Source organism: Geospiza fortis, unplaced genomic scaffold (assembly GCF_000277835.1).
Source record: "Geospiza fortis unplaced genomic scaffold, GeoFor_1.0 scaffold351, whole genome shotgun sequence".
In the NCBI taxonomy this organism is placed as follows: domain Eukaryota; kingdom Metazoa; phylum Chordata; class Aves; order Passeriformes; family Thraupidae; genus Geospiza; species Geospiza fortis.
In genome coordinates, this window is record NW_005054419.1 from 976,762 (window position 1) to 993,242 (window position 16,481).

At 52.2% G+C, this 16,481-nt stretch overlaps 1 protein-coding gene across 1 annotated transcript in view; it reads left to right on the forward strand.

The window, feature by feature from the left end:
* Positions 1-5,402, forward strand: part of PTP4A3 (protein tyrosine phosphatase 4A3) — an 11,649-nt gene extending 6,247 nt beyond the window's left edge. Inside the window, exons 4-5 of the mRNA XM_005426611.2 lie at positions 231-305; positions 726-5,402. Of these exons, the coding sequence (XP_005426668.1) occupies positions 231-305; positions 726-843 (193 nt within the window). The 3' untranslated portion in view covers positions 844-5,402. The remainder of the gene's footprint in view (positions 1-230; positions 306-725) is intronic.
* Positions 5,403-16,481: the final 11,079 nt, after the last annotated feature.

The window sequence follows — 16,481 nt, forward strand, 5'->3', positions numbered from 1 at the left end:
GTTTTGACCCAGCTGCCACCTCCCCACGAAGGCAAGAGAGGGGCAACCATGCCAGTACTCCTCCTTCCTTTTCCCAGTCCTTCTTCAAGCAGGGTTTTGTGAAGCCTTAGTGGGAATAGGTGTTGATGGGGAGGATCTGCTACCTGAGCTTCTCCTTGAACTTTAAATGGTGGATATCAGCCTCTGGGCTCTGTGACTGGGGAGTGACAGCCGCTGCTTCTGCCTTTCAGCGCTCCCGTCCTTGTCGCGCTGGCCTTGATCGAGAGTGGGATGAAGTATGAAGATGCCATCCAGTTCATCCGACAGTAAGTGGAGCAGTGTTGTGGTGTTAGGGCAGAAAGTCCCTCTCTGAGGGAATGGAGACACCTGGCATGTCCCAGGGTTTGGTTTTTTAGGTGACACCAGGGTTGCTTTTCTCTCCTTTGGGAGTGGGAAAACAATGCATTGGCATGGAGCATCCCTGAGGGGCTTTTGGCAGTCACCCCACCTCTGCCCCACGTTTCCTCCCCAGCTCTCCATGTCCTGGGACTCAAAGGGTGGATGAGCGAGGAAAGCTGCTGGAGTCAGTGCCTGTCTCCATCCCTGGAGGGTGCACCTGGCTTCAGCCTCCAAAATCCCTTTCTACTCCAGGAAGGGGGGCTCAGCACCCTGACAGGGGTGGTTTGAGCTGGGGGGAGATCTCATGCCACACCTCTGACTGTTCTGGCATTTCTCTGTCCCTGCAGGAAGCGCAGAGGAGCCATCAACAGCAAGCAGCTGACGTACTTGGAAAAATACCGACCAAAGCAGAGACTCCGATTTAAGGACCCTCATAACCACAAGAACAAATGCTGCATCATGTAACCTCAATGACCTCTTGCCAAAATCCGTGCACAGACCCCCAGGCACTCGCACACATCCCACCCCTCACCTCCTGGCCCAGCCCTGCACTCCCCACGTGCTGCCCCTCTGCCAGGGCTGGGCTGGGGACATGGAGCATCTCCAGTGTGTTCCAGCATTCACAGCACACTCGTCTTGCTGGATCCCCAAAAAAGGCTACTCTCTTCAGCTGCAGCCCCAAGGAGGGAAGGCAGCACTGCCCTTTTAGACTCTTGGTGTTAGCAGGCAATGAGCTCATGTGACTGTTCATCATCACCATCCTCCTCCCTCCTTTCTCTTCCCATTGCACTGAGAGGGGTGGGCAAAGGGTGCTTGGTTTGGGGTGATGCAGGCAGGGCTCTGCCAGCTGAGGAGGGATGGGGTGCAGAAGGGCCAGAGCACCCCCAGAAAAGCCTTTCCCCACTTCTTCCCCATAAATAAGGGCTGCAGCAGCAGGGATGGAGGTGGGGATGGCACAGTGGCCTCGGGGGGGAAGGTGGTGATAGCAGGGAGAGGTGACAGGGGCTCTTAGCTCAGTGACCCCTGTGACTAGGGAAAGGGCTGAGCTAAGACCCCCAGCACCATTCCCTTTCTCCTGGCCCCTCTGTCAGCTCACCACCTCCTTGTTGCCTCAGTGCCAGCCAGGATGCTGCAGATGGGGCTCACTGGGAACTTGCTCCAGTGAAGGCAGAGCTGCTGGGAACCTCGGGGACCACAGCAGGGCTTTGAGGCGCTCAGCTTTGCTGGGGTGTTGGATCAGTACTGGGTCCCCCAAAGTGTGGGGTGCTCTTATTCACAGCTTCCAAATTCAGTGCCCAGGGTGGTGGGTTCTCTGCTGTCCTGTCCCCACCCCTGAGCTGTGGCACCAACCCCAATTCTGGCTGCAGTGCCCTGGGGACAGTGTGCCTCTCAAGGCACATCCATGTCCTCCACCAGCACTGCATTTTCTGGCCAAGGGGCTGGGCTGCAGCTCTCCTAGGGGATTTGGGGTGTTCCTGGCAAGAGCACATCACCTAATTTTGCACCTGCCTTTTCCATATCTGTACCAAGGCGCCTGGCACACACCCAGCTGGGGTGGGCTCAGAGCTGCCCCTGAGCTGGGACATGAAACATCACTCAACTTTCTGCCTTTGAACGCTTGCAGCAGCTGGAGCAGTTGGCACCTAGGGGGTGTGGGGGTGGGTTTTTTTCTTTTAATGAGGATAACAAGAAATTTGCTAATTAAAGGAAAAAAAAACCTTGAAAAAATACCCTGTTTGTCTTCCGCACATCCTCTGGCCATTCTTTCTCCTGTCACTGCCCAGTAGAGCCCAGGAGGTGACCCATGGTCCCCCAGACTGATCCCCAGCACTGTGTCACAGCTGGCTGCCATCCATTACCACCAGGGCATCCATGTGGCCCAGGGGATGCTCCAGGTGTCCTTTGGGCTGCTCACACCTCGGCTGCAGAGGATCACAGTTGTTGGGACAAGGAGGGCTGATCTTCCTTCCATTTCTTGGGGTTTTAGGCTGAGCAGCTCGAGATGCCCTCAGTGTCCTGTTGACCCTGAGCTGGGTCTCTCCAAAGGTTTGTGTGCCTTCCAAAATGTAGATACCCAGAGACATTTGCTTCAGGGCGTTCATCTCTCGGGACAGGTGGTGAGGAAGGCTGGTTAGACACCTTCAGTACCTGCAGGAGGCTGGGGCCTGCTTCGTACCGCCACATGGGTGAGCAGCTGAGGTGTTTGGAGCTGTTTCCAGCACCACTTCACCTGTCCTGATAGGGGCCAACCCCACTGCAGGGCAGGGAAGGTCATCCTTTGGGATAAGCTGTGGTGCTGACTGAGCTGGGGACCCTCCACATGTGGCCCTGGAGTTGTCACACCACACACATGGGGCCTGTCCAGCATTGTGGGTCAGCCCTCAATCCCTTGAGTTTCTCCTGCTCTATCCCAGGCTGTTGGTTCCCATGACTCGTGGAGAAGGCTAAAGGGTCTGTGCTGATTGGGAATAGTGTGGATTGGGCTGATAAAAAGCCCTGACCCTGTATTAGAACAGCCTGCTGGGTGGGTCACCATCCCTTTCCTGCTTGGGTCTGTCCTGCTGCTGCTAAAATAGGTGCTGCTCCTTCCCCAGGGACATGGGAGGTGGCTTGGCATTGTGGTGGTGACAGCCCCAGTCCCTGCTAGCCAGGAAACCTCCCAGTCCCATGCCCTTCCTTGTGGGAGCTGTTGCTTTATGGGCCTGGAGATGTTTCTGTCCTGGCAAGATGAGTTTTCCTCACCCATGCTCATGGCAGCATCACCTGGAATGCTGCCCAGGGCAAGAGGTCCTGGGATTCAGCCATGATGCCTTTGAGTTGGACTCAAGCTGGGGACAGAGGGATTTGAATTCAGCCTCCTTTCAGTCCTTGAGCAAGACTTCACTTAGGCCTCAGCCTGGGTGGAACATGAGGGGGACAGGCTTTGCTTTATGTAGCATCAACCCAATCACCTTAAAATTAGGGAGCTTCTGGTATAAGAGCAGTCCTTGATCTGGCCATGTGGCCAAATCCTGAGGGCACCTGGCTGGCAGAGTGGCATCTTGATCCTCCTCAGTTCATGATTCACTGAAAAAACCAACAACAAAAACAACACACCAAATCATGCTGATTTAATTGTCCTAGATGTTTTTTCTTTTTTTTTTTTTCATGGATATCTCCCCCTTTACCCTAAAATGTGCTGCTTCCATGGAAAGGATACCTTGGCAGCCCAAGAGCTGCTGTTTTGCATGAAGGGCTGACTTCAAAAGTTTCTCTGGGCTGGACTGCCAAATATTTGGGATTTTTTTTTTTAATATGGACTTGGGCTCCTTCCTCTGAGTTACCAGCTCCTCGATGTTTCAGCCTAGAGAAGGTTACAGAAGCAACAGGCTGGGGAAATTAAGAGGTCTTCCAAGGGGGATTTGGGTTAGAAATCTCAAAGACCTCAAAAGTCTTGAGACAGTTTGGCAAGGGGGAAGGTTGAAACTCAGTAGACAACACCAGACAAGGGCTCATGGTTTGGGCTGGTCTTGGGTTCTCTCCTTGTGCACTAATCCTCATTTCACCTCAAATGCCAAGATGCTGAAAGGAGACCCTTAAAAATCTGATGTATTTGCCAGCACTGTCACTGCTCCGGTTGTTTCCGTCGAGTCCTGGCAGATGTCACAGGGAGCAGACACCCCCATGGCTTTGGCTACAAACCAGCCACCTCATCCTGCCCTTTTCTCCAGAAGCAAAGGCTCAAACTGGGTTTTAATCATTTCTCACCCCTATCCACCCCCTCACCTTCCATGGAAAGCCACCACAATTTGCAGGGATAAGGTTCCAAATTGGTGCAAGAACTTCGGAGACCCAAGGGATGGCAAAGCAGAGGTGCCCCAACCATCAAACCGAGAGCCTGCAGCCTTTACCCAGGAGTCAGTCATGTCTGAGCCTCGTGTGAGGGAATAAATCTGAGCAGGAATTGTAGCTGTGTCCTCTCACCAGTGGCACACAGCACACATATGGCCTCAAATATCCCTTCTGTTATTTGTTTTCCAGTCAGATGGAGCACGTGGAGGGGTTGGGATGGTGGGAAGGCAGGAAATGTGGCCATCACAAATGTCCAGCTCTTAATTTCAGAAGGTTCTGGTGACACACATGTAAAGACTTCGCATTTGAAAATTGATATTATGAGTCTTGCAGTAAGGCTGACACTGTGGTGCTTGGGCTGGGAGCTTCAGAGGTTTGTGTGGAACAGATTTCCCGAGAAAGCAGAGTCTGGCTCTACCCACAATAGAACGAGTCGTTTCCTTTTTTATTTTTTTTTCATTGGGTTTGTTTGGTTTTTATTAGTCCCAGTGGGAAAGCTCACAGGGAGATTCGTGACTTCCATGCAGTTTCCAAGGTCTTGGATCTATTTTGCTGCCAGCACGCTGGGTAGGTGCAGCTTGGCGGGTGGCTTTGGATGGGATTCTGTCTGGTGGGAGACAAATGTGGCTGGTTCTTGGCACAGAGGGGAGTCCTGGGCCGGGCTCTTGCAGACATTCCCGGGGAGGGGGCGTTCCGCTGCTTCCCTTCAGACTATGATCTCCCAATGAACTCTCCACTTCCCTGCTGTTCCTTTCTGTGCAACAAAGCACTGCATATTTTCCTTTTTAACCCCCTGGGCAACCATAGGAGTGTGTAGATTAAGCCCAGATTACTTTTTTTTTTTTTTTTGGGTTTTTTTGGTTTTGTTTTTTGGGGGGGTTTGTTTTTGTTTTTTTTTTTTGTTTTTTTTTTTGTTTGGTTTTTTTTTTTTGGTCTGAGCCATAGCTAAATTATTGTACCCAATGCTTTTTGTATCAGATGGCATCACTTTGAATATGCAGGTGAGGTATAGGATCTTGACACTTTATAACCTTTTTAAAAAGAAACTTGTCTGTTTACTTAACGTCTTGTGTAAAAAGGAAAAAAAAAATGTATGCCTTCGGTAATCACTTTTTTTTGTTGTTTTTTGAGTTTTATGAAATTACAGTGGTTACACTCCAGCAGCGAAATAAAAAAGCGTTCACTGTTTTGTACATCCCTGTGTGCCTGGTGCTGCTACTGGGAATTATCAGGATGTGGGAGGCAAAGGCAGAGCTGAACTCTGGCTAAGGGTGGAAGCATATGGGGGAGTTTGTTCTGGCTGCAGAAGAGAGGGCTTCAGGATGGCCCTAGAGCACCTTCAGTGCTACAAGAGAACTGGAGAGAGAATTTGCGAGGGCTTGGGGTGACAGGACAACAGGGAATGGCTTCAGACTGACAGAGGGTGGGTTTAGAAGAAGAAAGTCTTGCCTGCGAGGGTGGTGAGGCCCTGGCACAGGGTGCCCAGAGAAGCTGTGGCTGCCCCATCCCTGGAAGTGTTTAAGGCCAGCTTGGATGGGGTTTGGAGCAGCCTGATCTAGGGGAAGGTTTCCCTGGTCGTGGTGGGGCAGATGGAACTCTATGGTCTGGAAGGCCCCTTCCAACCCAAACCATTCCATGATTTTATATCCAGTAGAGCCTAACCTTGACTGGACACCCTGGAATACACCCAGAAGACACACTACACACACCTCACCTGATCACATGAAATCAGTTGGGTTTTTAACTCTGCTCCCTGTGACCAAGGAAGGCAAAGACCAGAGTCTCCACAGAGGCTGAGGGGTTGGAGCTTGCACAAACAGGCTGGTAAGCAGGGAAAGCTGACACAAAGTTGTGTGAGCTCCCAATTAATTACATGGGGGTTGCATGGAAGAGTAGGGAGAAAACTCCTTTTGTGCTGCTCTAGGCTCAGGAAGGATTTTAAGCCAGATGCCAGCTGGGAAGAAGATGGAGGTGAAGCAGGGTGGCGTGGCCAGAGCTGTCCTTGGATTCCCCCAGCACTTCCCAAGTGCTTGGCACGGCAGATCCTTATCTCCGGCAGGCTTTGAACCGCAGCTGCAAGGGGCACTGCCTCCTCCTTGTGCAAGAAGCAACTGGGCCTTCAATCAGCCTAATTGCTGCCTCTCTTCTCAAGCAGGAGGGCCAGGGGGACTGCTGAACACAACCTGTATGCTGGAGAAACACCCACCCGTGCTCCTGCCTGTACATGCTGGCTCCTACCTGCTGCATTCCTCCCTGTTCTCCCTCACCCAGAAACGTGCACCGCTTTGCAGGCCAGATCCCCACTCTCCCTGTCAGGCTGCTGCTACTCCATGCACAAGTCTCTGCCCTCCCTAAGAGGAGTACTATGAAATTTAATTAAATTGGGAGGTTCTGGGAAATGCTAAGTTGACCTCTCACAGGGATCAGCCCAGAGAAGCTGTGGCTGTCCCATCCCTGGAAGCGTCCAAGGCCAGGTTGGATGGGGCTTGGAGCAGCCTGGTCTGGTGGAAGGTGTCCCTGCCCATGGTGGAGGCAGGGGTAGAACTGGATGATCTCTAAGATCCCTTCCAACTCAAACCATTCTGTGATTCTCTGATCTCTTCCCAACTGGTGCCATGGTCCACAGTGCCTTAAACCATTCTCAGCAGAGGATGTTGGTACCTGCAAGGCCCATCACAGCCACATATTGCAGTGCTTTCAGTCCTGTCAACAATAAAATCAGTGAACCCCCACACACTTCAAGGTGGACATCCACATCTTGGGTTCATCCCTGACTCCTTTTCCAGTCATCAGAGGTCGAGGGACAGCGCCATAGATTCAGGAAGGATTCATCTGAGTCTGTCATGGACACTCCTTTCAGAGCTCCACCACACAGAGGGACCGCCAGAACTCTCAGCTCACTCAGACACATCCATGCTGGAGACCCCAAAGCCTTGGGAGATGAGCCATGGCTCACAGCTCTCCCTGTCCTTGTCCTACCCCACCTCAGCAAGCCAGGTTTCCACACAGCAAGGAGGCAAAGGTTGCAGGGTCTTCAGTAAAGTCCAGACCAGCCACAGACCTGCCCCATAAAACGGGATTTAAAAATGTTTTCTGAGGGCTGCCTTGGTACATTCTGAACCATGATGAAACCTTCCTTTGATTATTTTGGACTGCTGCTGGCTACCATGGCCAACGCTGTCTCTTCCCAGGCACAGCACAGCTCTCAGCACAGATCCCATCTACCTGCTTGGGATCAGCCCTTTCACAACACCTCCACCTGAGGACCTCCTGCTGCCTGAAAGGGTCTCCCCACTTCCCTCTGTGCCCAGGGAGTCTTGAACCATCAGCTGTGCAGGGGCAGAGGTCTCACCTACCCCCAGGACCTGGCAGACCCCAGGTCTGGGCACACGGTGCTGGAAGGCGGGAGGGGCTGCCCTGCTTCAACTGCAGTATCTGGAAACTCCCATGCTGGTAGGGATGAAAATGTAGGGCAACTCTTGGGTTGGAAAGAAAATTCAAATATTTGCAACAAATATAGCTGAAAAGTCAAGTGGGGAATTAGGCACTGCTTGGCAAAGGTACAGGAACACGGATCACCAGGGGTGGGTTCTGCCCTGGGAGATTTCCCTGGGAAACAGAACAAGGAGGGGAAGGAGAAACTCATTGCCCAGGCTCACAGAACAACCCCCACGGTTCAGAAAGGGAATCCTGCAAATCCCTGCTCCATGCCGCGACCACAGCAAGGAGCCGTGCTGCCCTGTCTGAGCCACTTGCCGGGCAGCACCTCGGGGCAGAATTTGTTTTAACCATGGGAGAGAAAGAACATTTGAGTGGCAGGAGAAGAGGCTTGCGGGGAGCTCGGAAAGGGCTGAGTCACTCGCTGTCGGCGTCAGCAGCTGAGGAGAAAAGCGTGACTGCCAAAGAGCCACCTGGAGCTTTGTCAGCTCATCCTTAAAAAAAAAAAAAAAAAAAAAAAAAAAAAAAACACCAGCTGCCAGCCTCTCCTGCATCCCAGCGGAGAGCTGAATGTGCCGCACGCAGCCGGGGAGCTCCGTGCAGAAGCAGCAGCTGTGAAAATGAAAATATGAAAATATGAAAATGCCCTTCCCTGGCTGCAGGTGCTGGCTCCTGTTGCGACACCTCCCGTGGGGCTCGCAGCAGAGCAGGGGAGGCAGCACCCACTGTGCTCTCCCACAGCACCCGGGCAGCCTCCAGGGACGTGTCACGGCCAAGCCGGGCTCGGTCCAAGCACCGGGGGCGGAGGGGATTAGAGAGCCCCGGAGCTGGCACAGGGAGGATGCAAAAGCCGCCTCCGCCTCGCAGAGATAACTGCGGCTGACTGACTCACCTGAGCCAGGGCATCTTGTCTGGATATCAGGTGGAGACAGGGAGAAGCAATGCATTTAAATGAGCTTTGATCTTTAAAGCAAACAAGGCCGCCTTGTTTTGCAGCGCTCAGGCAGCCGGGCAAGGACAGCCGGGCTGGGTTTGGGGGCCCAGTTCAGGGCACTCGGTTTTCATGGATGGGTGAAAGCACTCAAAACAAGGGCTGTGATAAAGGGCTTGTCATGAAAACTCACCTGGAGCTACCAAATGCTGTCTTGTGGTTCTGTCTGCATTGTAAATCTGCCAGGTTGAGCGAGACAGCACAGCTGGGTAAGGCAGAGAGGCACGGCTGTGACTGCCCCAGCTGCAGCCAAGGCTCACACCTGGCAAGAGGAGTCTGCTCCTCCTGTTTGCAGCTCCTCAATTTGTTCTATCCAGTCTCCATTCTGGGAATATTTCAGGGTAAAGCTGTAAGGAACTGGGCTGACCCCCATAACTGCCCTGCTTTGAGCAGGAGACCTCCTTCCAGCCTGAATCATTCTGTAGTCCTATGAAGATGTCACAGAAGAAGAGGATATCTTACAGCTCATAGGGTGCAAAGTAGGTCATTGAAGGAGATTTTGGACAGATATTGCCCTTGGGGCATGTGCCTTCTCCTGACACTGCACCTGTCCCCTCCAGCTCCGTCTGTTCTGGTTAAAATGTCCCTGGCTGCAGAGGGAACTATTTCCAGACTGCCTCCTCCCCCCACAGACAGCTCAGGATCCTCTCCAAAGTGTGATTGTACTCAGTTTCATAGAATCCTGGGATCTCAGAATGATTTGAGTTGGAAGGGGTCTCAAAGATCATCCGATTCCATCTCCCTGCCATGGGCAGGGACACCTTCCACTATCCCAGGTTTCTCCAAGCCCTGTCCAACCTGGCCTTGAGCACCTCCAGGGATGGGGCAGCCACAGCTTGTCAGAGGATTTCCATATCCACAGCTCCTCAGATGCGGATTCCAGACTCATCTAAAGCAGTTAAATCCCTTCCCTACATGCACCCATAACTCAACCTGTCTTCTGTTTTCTCTTGAGAGTGTTTCTATCATGAGATGCAGATTTACCACACTCAAAGCCCTGCAATGAGATGTCTCTGTCTCCATCAGCTGTGATCCATCACGTCCTGAAGAGGCTGAGCTGGGGCCCCTCACACTTTGATCCCTCAATCCACCACTGGGTCCTTTCCAGCTGGATGGACAGAAATCTGCATGGAAATGCAGGTGCCAAAGCATGTCCTGTCCAGAAAAGGATGGTGGAGCTGAGGGAGGGTCTAGAGAACAAATCTGATGAGGAATGGCTGAGGGAGCTAAGGCCTGGAGGAAAGGAGGAGGTTGGAGCCAGGTGGGAGCTGGTCTCTTCTCCCAGGTTATAAATGACAAGAGGAAATGGCCTCAAGTTGTACCTGGGGAGGTTTTGATTGGATATCAGGAAAAATTTCTTTCTCAGAAAGGGTGATCAAGCACTGGAACAGGCCAGCCAGGGAAGCTGAGGAGTCACCATCCCTGAGGGTATTTAAAAGGCACGTAGATGTGGCACTTGGGAACACAGTTTAGTGGTGAACATGGTGGTTCTGGGTTAATGGTTGGACTTGATGCACTTAGAAGTCTTTTTCAACCTTGATGATTCGATGATTCTGTGAAATGATTTCATACTAAGAGCGATTGGCCAGTCTCTGTGGGTGTTTGTCCATTTTCTACCCCGTTTTTCTCCCCTCACAGCTTCTTCAGGAGCAATTTCACATTTATTTCCAGCTCACTGGAGGAAAAGGCTGCATAGCTTTGGGCCAAGGATTTTCCACTGAAGAAACAGATCCAGGCCTTGGTGATAGCCCACTGACCATCATTTTTGATATCTGTCAGCCAGCCAACTCTTAGCTCATTTAACACGTGCTCTACTGATGTGTGGTGCTTTTCCCCCCACACTGGAACACCACACTGTACAAATCTAATATTTTACAAGCACGTTGAATACACAGTTATGTTTATGGGCCAACCTTATGATCTAAAATAATGGCATCAAGCTGGTACAACAAGACCCCTGCTCCAAAAAACCACGTTGACTGGCATTTTTTATATTTCTGCTATTTCACAGAATCACAGAATCACAGAATTTCTAGGTTGGAAGAGACCTTTAAGATCATCGAGTCCAACCCATCTTCTAACACCTCAACTAGATCATGGCACCAAGTGCCAGATCCAGTCTTTTTTTAAACACATCGAGGGATGGTGACTCCACCACCTCCTTCATGCTTTCATGAATCAGATTCTAGATCAGACTGTTTTTATTAACAATCAGCCTGTTGTTATTACCAGCCTGACATCACCCCTAGACATGTCTGGCCCACAAAGGCAGTTTTGCTGCTCAGCAGGCTCAGCACCACCTTAGCACTGGTACCAGAGACCAGGGGAAGGTGTTGGCCCATGCATCAAGGCCTTTGCATCTTCCAAGGATCTGAGCTCCAGGCTTGCTTGGGTTGAGCCTGAGGCAGCTGTTCTACACCCAAAAACCAGTTTCCTTACTTTGTCCTGAAGTTGGTATGAAACTCAGATGGAAGACAGATATTATGACAGCCTTTAAACTCATGAGGGTTCATTGTGTCTCTTTGCACAGCGGCCAAAGAGAGGAGATGGTTGTGGGGAGCCTGGCAGGATACAGCAGATGAGGCCTGAGCTCAGCTCCCTGAGCTGGAGGAGAGGCACAGCCACAGTGACCCTGCAAAATCCTTGTGTGTGGCAGCAGAGTGCTGTGGTCCTTGACCCTCGGGCTGTGGGACAGCAGGGATCAGGCTGGGTGTGATTATAGGATCATAGAATTATTCAGGTTGGAAAAAACCTCTAAGATCACTGAGTCCAACCATTTACCCAGCATCACTGTGTTCACCATTAAACCATGTCCCAAGGGCCACATCTCAGCGTCTTTTGAACACTTCCAAGAACGGTGATTCAGTGGAGAGTGCGCAGCTTTAGGATGCAGAGCTTTAGGAAACTGTCCCTGCCCCAAAAAGATTAGGAAGCAGCAGCATCATCCCAAAAACATCAAATCCTACCCAAAATCAAAAGGTGAAGCAGCTGATCTGCTGAAACCACTGAAGCATGCTCTCAAACCCTGTGTGACCATTTCCATACAGATCCTCCTGTTGCCTCATCTCAGGCTGTGCTCGGGGCTGTTTGCCCTCATTTTATTCCACATATGCAGCTTCCTCCATAGCATGTGCTTCAATTCCTGATCTTCTGGGTCCCCTGAAAACCTCTAAAACTTCAGTGTGAAAAAGAAGATACTTCAGATATCGAACCAAACCAAATCCTGGTGCAGAGTTTCACCTCCTCTCCCTGAGCTCACACCCAGCCCAGCCTCCTCCTCCTCCTCCTCTCGCAGCTGGCGCTCCAGCAAAATCATTTGCACACTAAAAACCCCGCCAGACAAAGACCCAGCCGCCCACCCGTGCTCTCAGCCTGCCACCGGCGTAGAGAATCCCCGTCCTTAAGGACACAGCCTTGAACAAAAGCCAGGGAAATTGAAAAAAAACTCAACAAAACAATCTTCTCTGCAGCCTGACCTTTTATTGTCTGAACGGGGCTGCCAAACCAAACCCGCGCTGCGGGTCCTTCCCGCTCCCTGCATCCTGCCCGAGATTCCTCCCCTCCCCGCAGCCCTGGCGGTGTCACTGGGGCTTCCCAGCAGTGAGGAAGACAATGGGGGGATTCTCGGGGTGGTGTGGGCGGCTTCCTCTTCCTCCATCCAAGGAGGGCCCGGGGGTTGGCTCAGTGGAGGGTGGGATCCGCAGCTCCTGGCAGATGGAGCCGTGAGCGAAGGTGGAAAAGCATCCGCAGCCTTGCGGGCTTGGCAACATCAGAAGGACCAGAGGGGACACGTCAGGTTTAAATAATCTCCTCCCCCCCAGGGCCACTACAAGACACTTCAGGAAGGGAGGGAAAAAAAAAAAAAAGGGGGAGCGGGGGGAGAAGAAATAAAAGATAATCCCCCTGTGAATGCCTGGAGCCGGCTGCCAGAAGAAAAGCTTGGCTCAGGGCTGTGCTTGCCCCAGCAGAGCCTGTCTCGCTTTTGCTGCCCTTCACATTTCCCCACCACCCCCCGGCTCAGCCCGAGAGCTCCTGAGGACACGAGCTGAGCTGGAGCATCTTTGCCAGCCCTGCCCTCCCCGCCTGCGAGCGGAGCCGGGGCTTGTCCGCATCACACAGCGCCGGCTGCCTCTCATTAGCGCTGGGTGATAAATCCAGGGGGGAGATGACAGCCCAGCGGGACGAATCCAAGCGTCCTTCCCTTCCCATTCTCCTCCTCCCATCACACATGGCCGGGCTTGCCTGGTCCCATCATCCACCATCGCCTCCGGATGGGGAATGAGCCCTGAGGGATGGAGCATTTGCTTTGTGCCCTCCTGTTGGGAGGCAGAGCTTGTCCCGGCCTCCCTGTCCTGCTCAAGGTGAAAGGAGACGCCATGAGAGATGCCATGGTCTCTCTCTCCCCTGTGAGGCCATGGAGAGGTTCAGCCACGTTGTCCAGCACAGCATTGCAGTGCCAGCTGGCCTGGAAAACCACTTTGCTTCGAGAGGCAGCTTGGGTGAAAAACCACCTGGTCTCACGGTTTACTCCAATGTCACTGTCCCCTCCTGAAAAACAAGCTGCAAAGAGATTTATGGAAGTCAGTCCTGCTGCGAACAGCCAAGAGAGGTGAGGCCCAGCATCCATCCCTCCACAAGTCTTGATCCAGCCTGACACAGGAGACAAGGGAGGGCTTTAAAAGCCAGAGTGCCATGGGTGAGGATGGGTAGAGGCAGGGGTGCCATGGAGGCTGGGCAGAGGCAGGTGGTAGAGGGGCTTCCATGGATCATTGAATCATAAAATGGTTTGGGTAGGAAGGGACCTTAGAAGGTCATCTAGTCCAGACTCCACTAAACCAGGTTGATCAGAGCCCCATCCAACCTGGCCTTGAATGTTTCCAAGAATGAAGCATCCACAACTGTCTGAACAACCTGTGCTGGTGCTTTACCACCCTCACTGTAACAAAACTTCTTTCTAATACCAAATCTAAATTGACATCTTTCAGTTTAAAGCCATTGCCCCGTGAACCATCACTACAGACCGTGCTAAAAAGTCTGTTCTCACTTTTCTTATATGCCCCTTTTAGGTACTGAAAAGGTCTTGCTGGAGCCTTCTCATCTCCAGCCTGAACAGCCCCAGCTGTCCTGGGCTGTCTCCAGAGCAGAGGTGCTCCAGCCCTCTGATCTTTTTCATGGCCCTCCTCTAGACCCACTTCAAGCATTCCATGTCTGTCTTGTACCTGGATTGATGGCAGGCATTGCCCTGAGCCAGGTGCAGCACCAGCACTTGGCTTTGTTGAACCTCATGAGATTCCATGGCCCACTTCCCAAGCTTGTCCAGGTCCCTCTGGATGGCACCACATCCCTCAGGCACATCCTTCTGGGTGGAGAGCCCAGCTCAGCCCATTTTTGCACCATGGATTCTCTGTCCTCCATCCTTCCAAGCACAGGGAGAGGCCCCTCAGTGCCACAGTCCCAAGGGCAGGGACTGCTTTTCCCCCACAAATCTGGAGGGAACAAAATCTCCTTGAGGGCTCTTCTACTCAGCATCATTTGGGTTGAAACTGCCTGGATTACTTACATAAATCTTGCTTCTTTAGCAAAACAAGGGGAAAAAAGCTGGGCTGTGGTGTCAAAGCACTTTGCTGTGCCAAGAGCATCCCTGCTGGGTTTGCAAAGCCTTCCCTGGGGTCTTGCAAGCCCTCTCTGTCACTGGCACTTTGGGGAGACCATAAACCATCACTGGCCTGTCATGTTTTTGGGGACTGCCAGCCCCAGGGGTGATGAAGAACAATGTCCTCTCTGCAGACCTACACAAACTGCTCTGAGCCCAGCCCTGCTGCTGTGCAGGGCGGACAAGCTGTGGATTCTTCCCCTTCTGAGGGAAAAAAAGAGCTCACGACCATTTCTCAGCTCTGACCCCTGAAAAGAAAGGGGGCATCTCACTGTGGAGTCTCTGCACAGCCTAGTACAGTTCTGCTTTGGTTTATGGAGCATTTTCCACCAGACCAGACTTATCTGTGATAAAAAGTGAGAGAGGATGTAGGAAGATGGAAGCCTCAGGTTTGAGGTTAAGTCAGGGTGGGATACATGCTGGATTGGGAAGGAAGAGCTGCAGGATGTGACTTCATGATGATGCTGATTTGGGAGCACCTATTTCCTTCTGGAGGCATCTCAGACCTGCCACCAGCCTGGGGAGGAAAACACCACTGCGGGTTGGAGGATGAGGCAGCAGATGAGGGCATGGATGCAGAGGTGCAGCCTCAAACAGCCACTGATCTGCTGGCAGATCAATTCTCCTCCTTTGGAGCAGCCTGACCCATTTTTGGAGCACAGTTTCACTTGTCTGTGGTGGGCAGTGAACAGTGGGGTTGGCTGGCACATGTGGCTGGGGTGGGAGAGCTGCAGGCCCAGCTGCTCTCAGCCCAGCCCAGTGCTGGCCCTGCCATGTGTGGGGTATCAATGGCCTCTTCAGGAGCCCTGCAGCACCAGGGAAGGGTCCTAAGGCAAACTCTGTGGTCTTAGAGGAGAGAAGGGGACAGAAGGGATGTAATTCATGACAAGGCAAGCTCACTTCTCCCTCTTTCCTCCCCACTAAGTTCCCTAAGGAGAATACAGCAGGGGAAAATAAAAGGCTAAATAGAATAAAACAGACTAAATAGAATAAAACAGACTAAATAGAACAAAAGAGAACACCTGGGAGCAGGTCTTTGTAACCCCAGCTGGAGTGGACTGTTCCTGAGCCAAGCCTAAAACACTTGAACAAGGCCAACCTTGCCATCCCCCAGGCAGGCCACGTGAATGACAAATGCATCAGCCATGCTGGCAGCTCTCTTTCATGAGTTTCTTTAAAAAGAAATATTATATAATTAACTGCAGGCCAATTAAACACATGAAACAATCATTGTTGATAACCTCCATCCCCCTGTGCTGTCAGGAAATGTGAGAGTGGTTAAACAGGTCTGGGAATAACAACTCTGGTGGCTTGAGGGTGTCAGGGATGGGCCATGGCTGACCACCTGGACACTGGAATGTCACAAGGCTCCTCCACATCTCCTGCCTTCCTGGCTCAGGTGGATGCCCTCAGGGTGGCTAACCAAACCTCCTGGCACCACAGCTCTGGGACACAAGAGAAGGAGGACACATCTAAAAATGAAACCAAGAGCCCTCCACAGGCTCCCATTGGGATGGCCAAGGCCTTTTCCAGCCCCTGACGCTCCAGAGCTCTCAGCTTTCTGCTGTAATACCCACAGCAGGTTTGCAATGAGTTTTCTTCAGTGTTTCTGCCCTGCTGCTCCAGGCTCTGGGAGAATTGCAACCACTCACAGCAAACTGATGATGGAAAAGCAACTGGTGTCAGAAAAACAGCCCCAGGATTGTTCCAGCTGGTGCCATGCACGAGGGTAGAAAGCTTCTGTGGGCATAGGTGTGCTGCTCCCTGGGCTCTGCTCTGCAGAAGGGTCTCCTGCAGCCTGAGGGGAGCAGAAGATTCCCTGGGGCTGGTGGGCAGAGCCTGTGCATAGCAAGGGATGTTTCTGTCACAATCCTTACAGGAGATTGTTCATGAAATAACTTCACTGCTTGGAGCAGCTGGACCCAACCCTTCTTGAATGAACTCTCTCAGGGCCAGCCCAAGAAATTGTTCTTGGATCTTGGCTTTTAAGGAGCCCAAGAGTCTCCAGAGCAGTGGTCCTAGGAGGGTGCACCTGGGAGAGTGCTCTTCCACAGGTTTTCCAAGAGGAGAACCACCGCATCCTGAGAATACCTTTACTAAAGCCACACACCTCACCTTGGGCATTCAGTGTTCCCAGTCAAAGCATCCCTCAGGAGTGCAGGAGTAGGAGCTGTCTCCTGGTGGGCATTT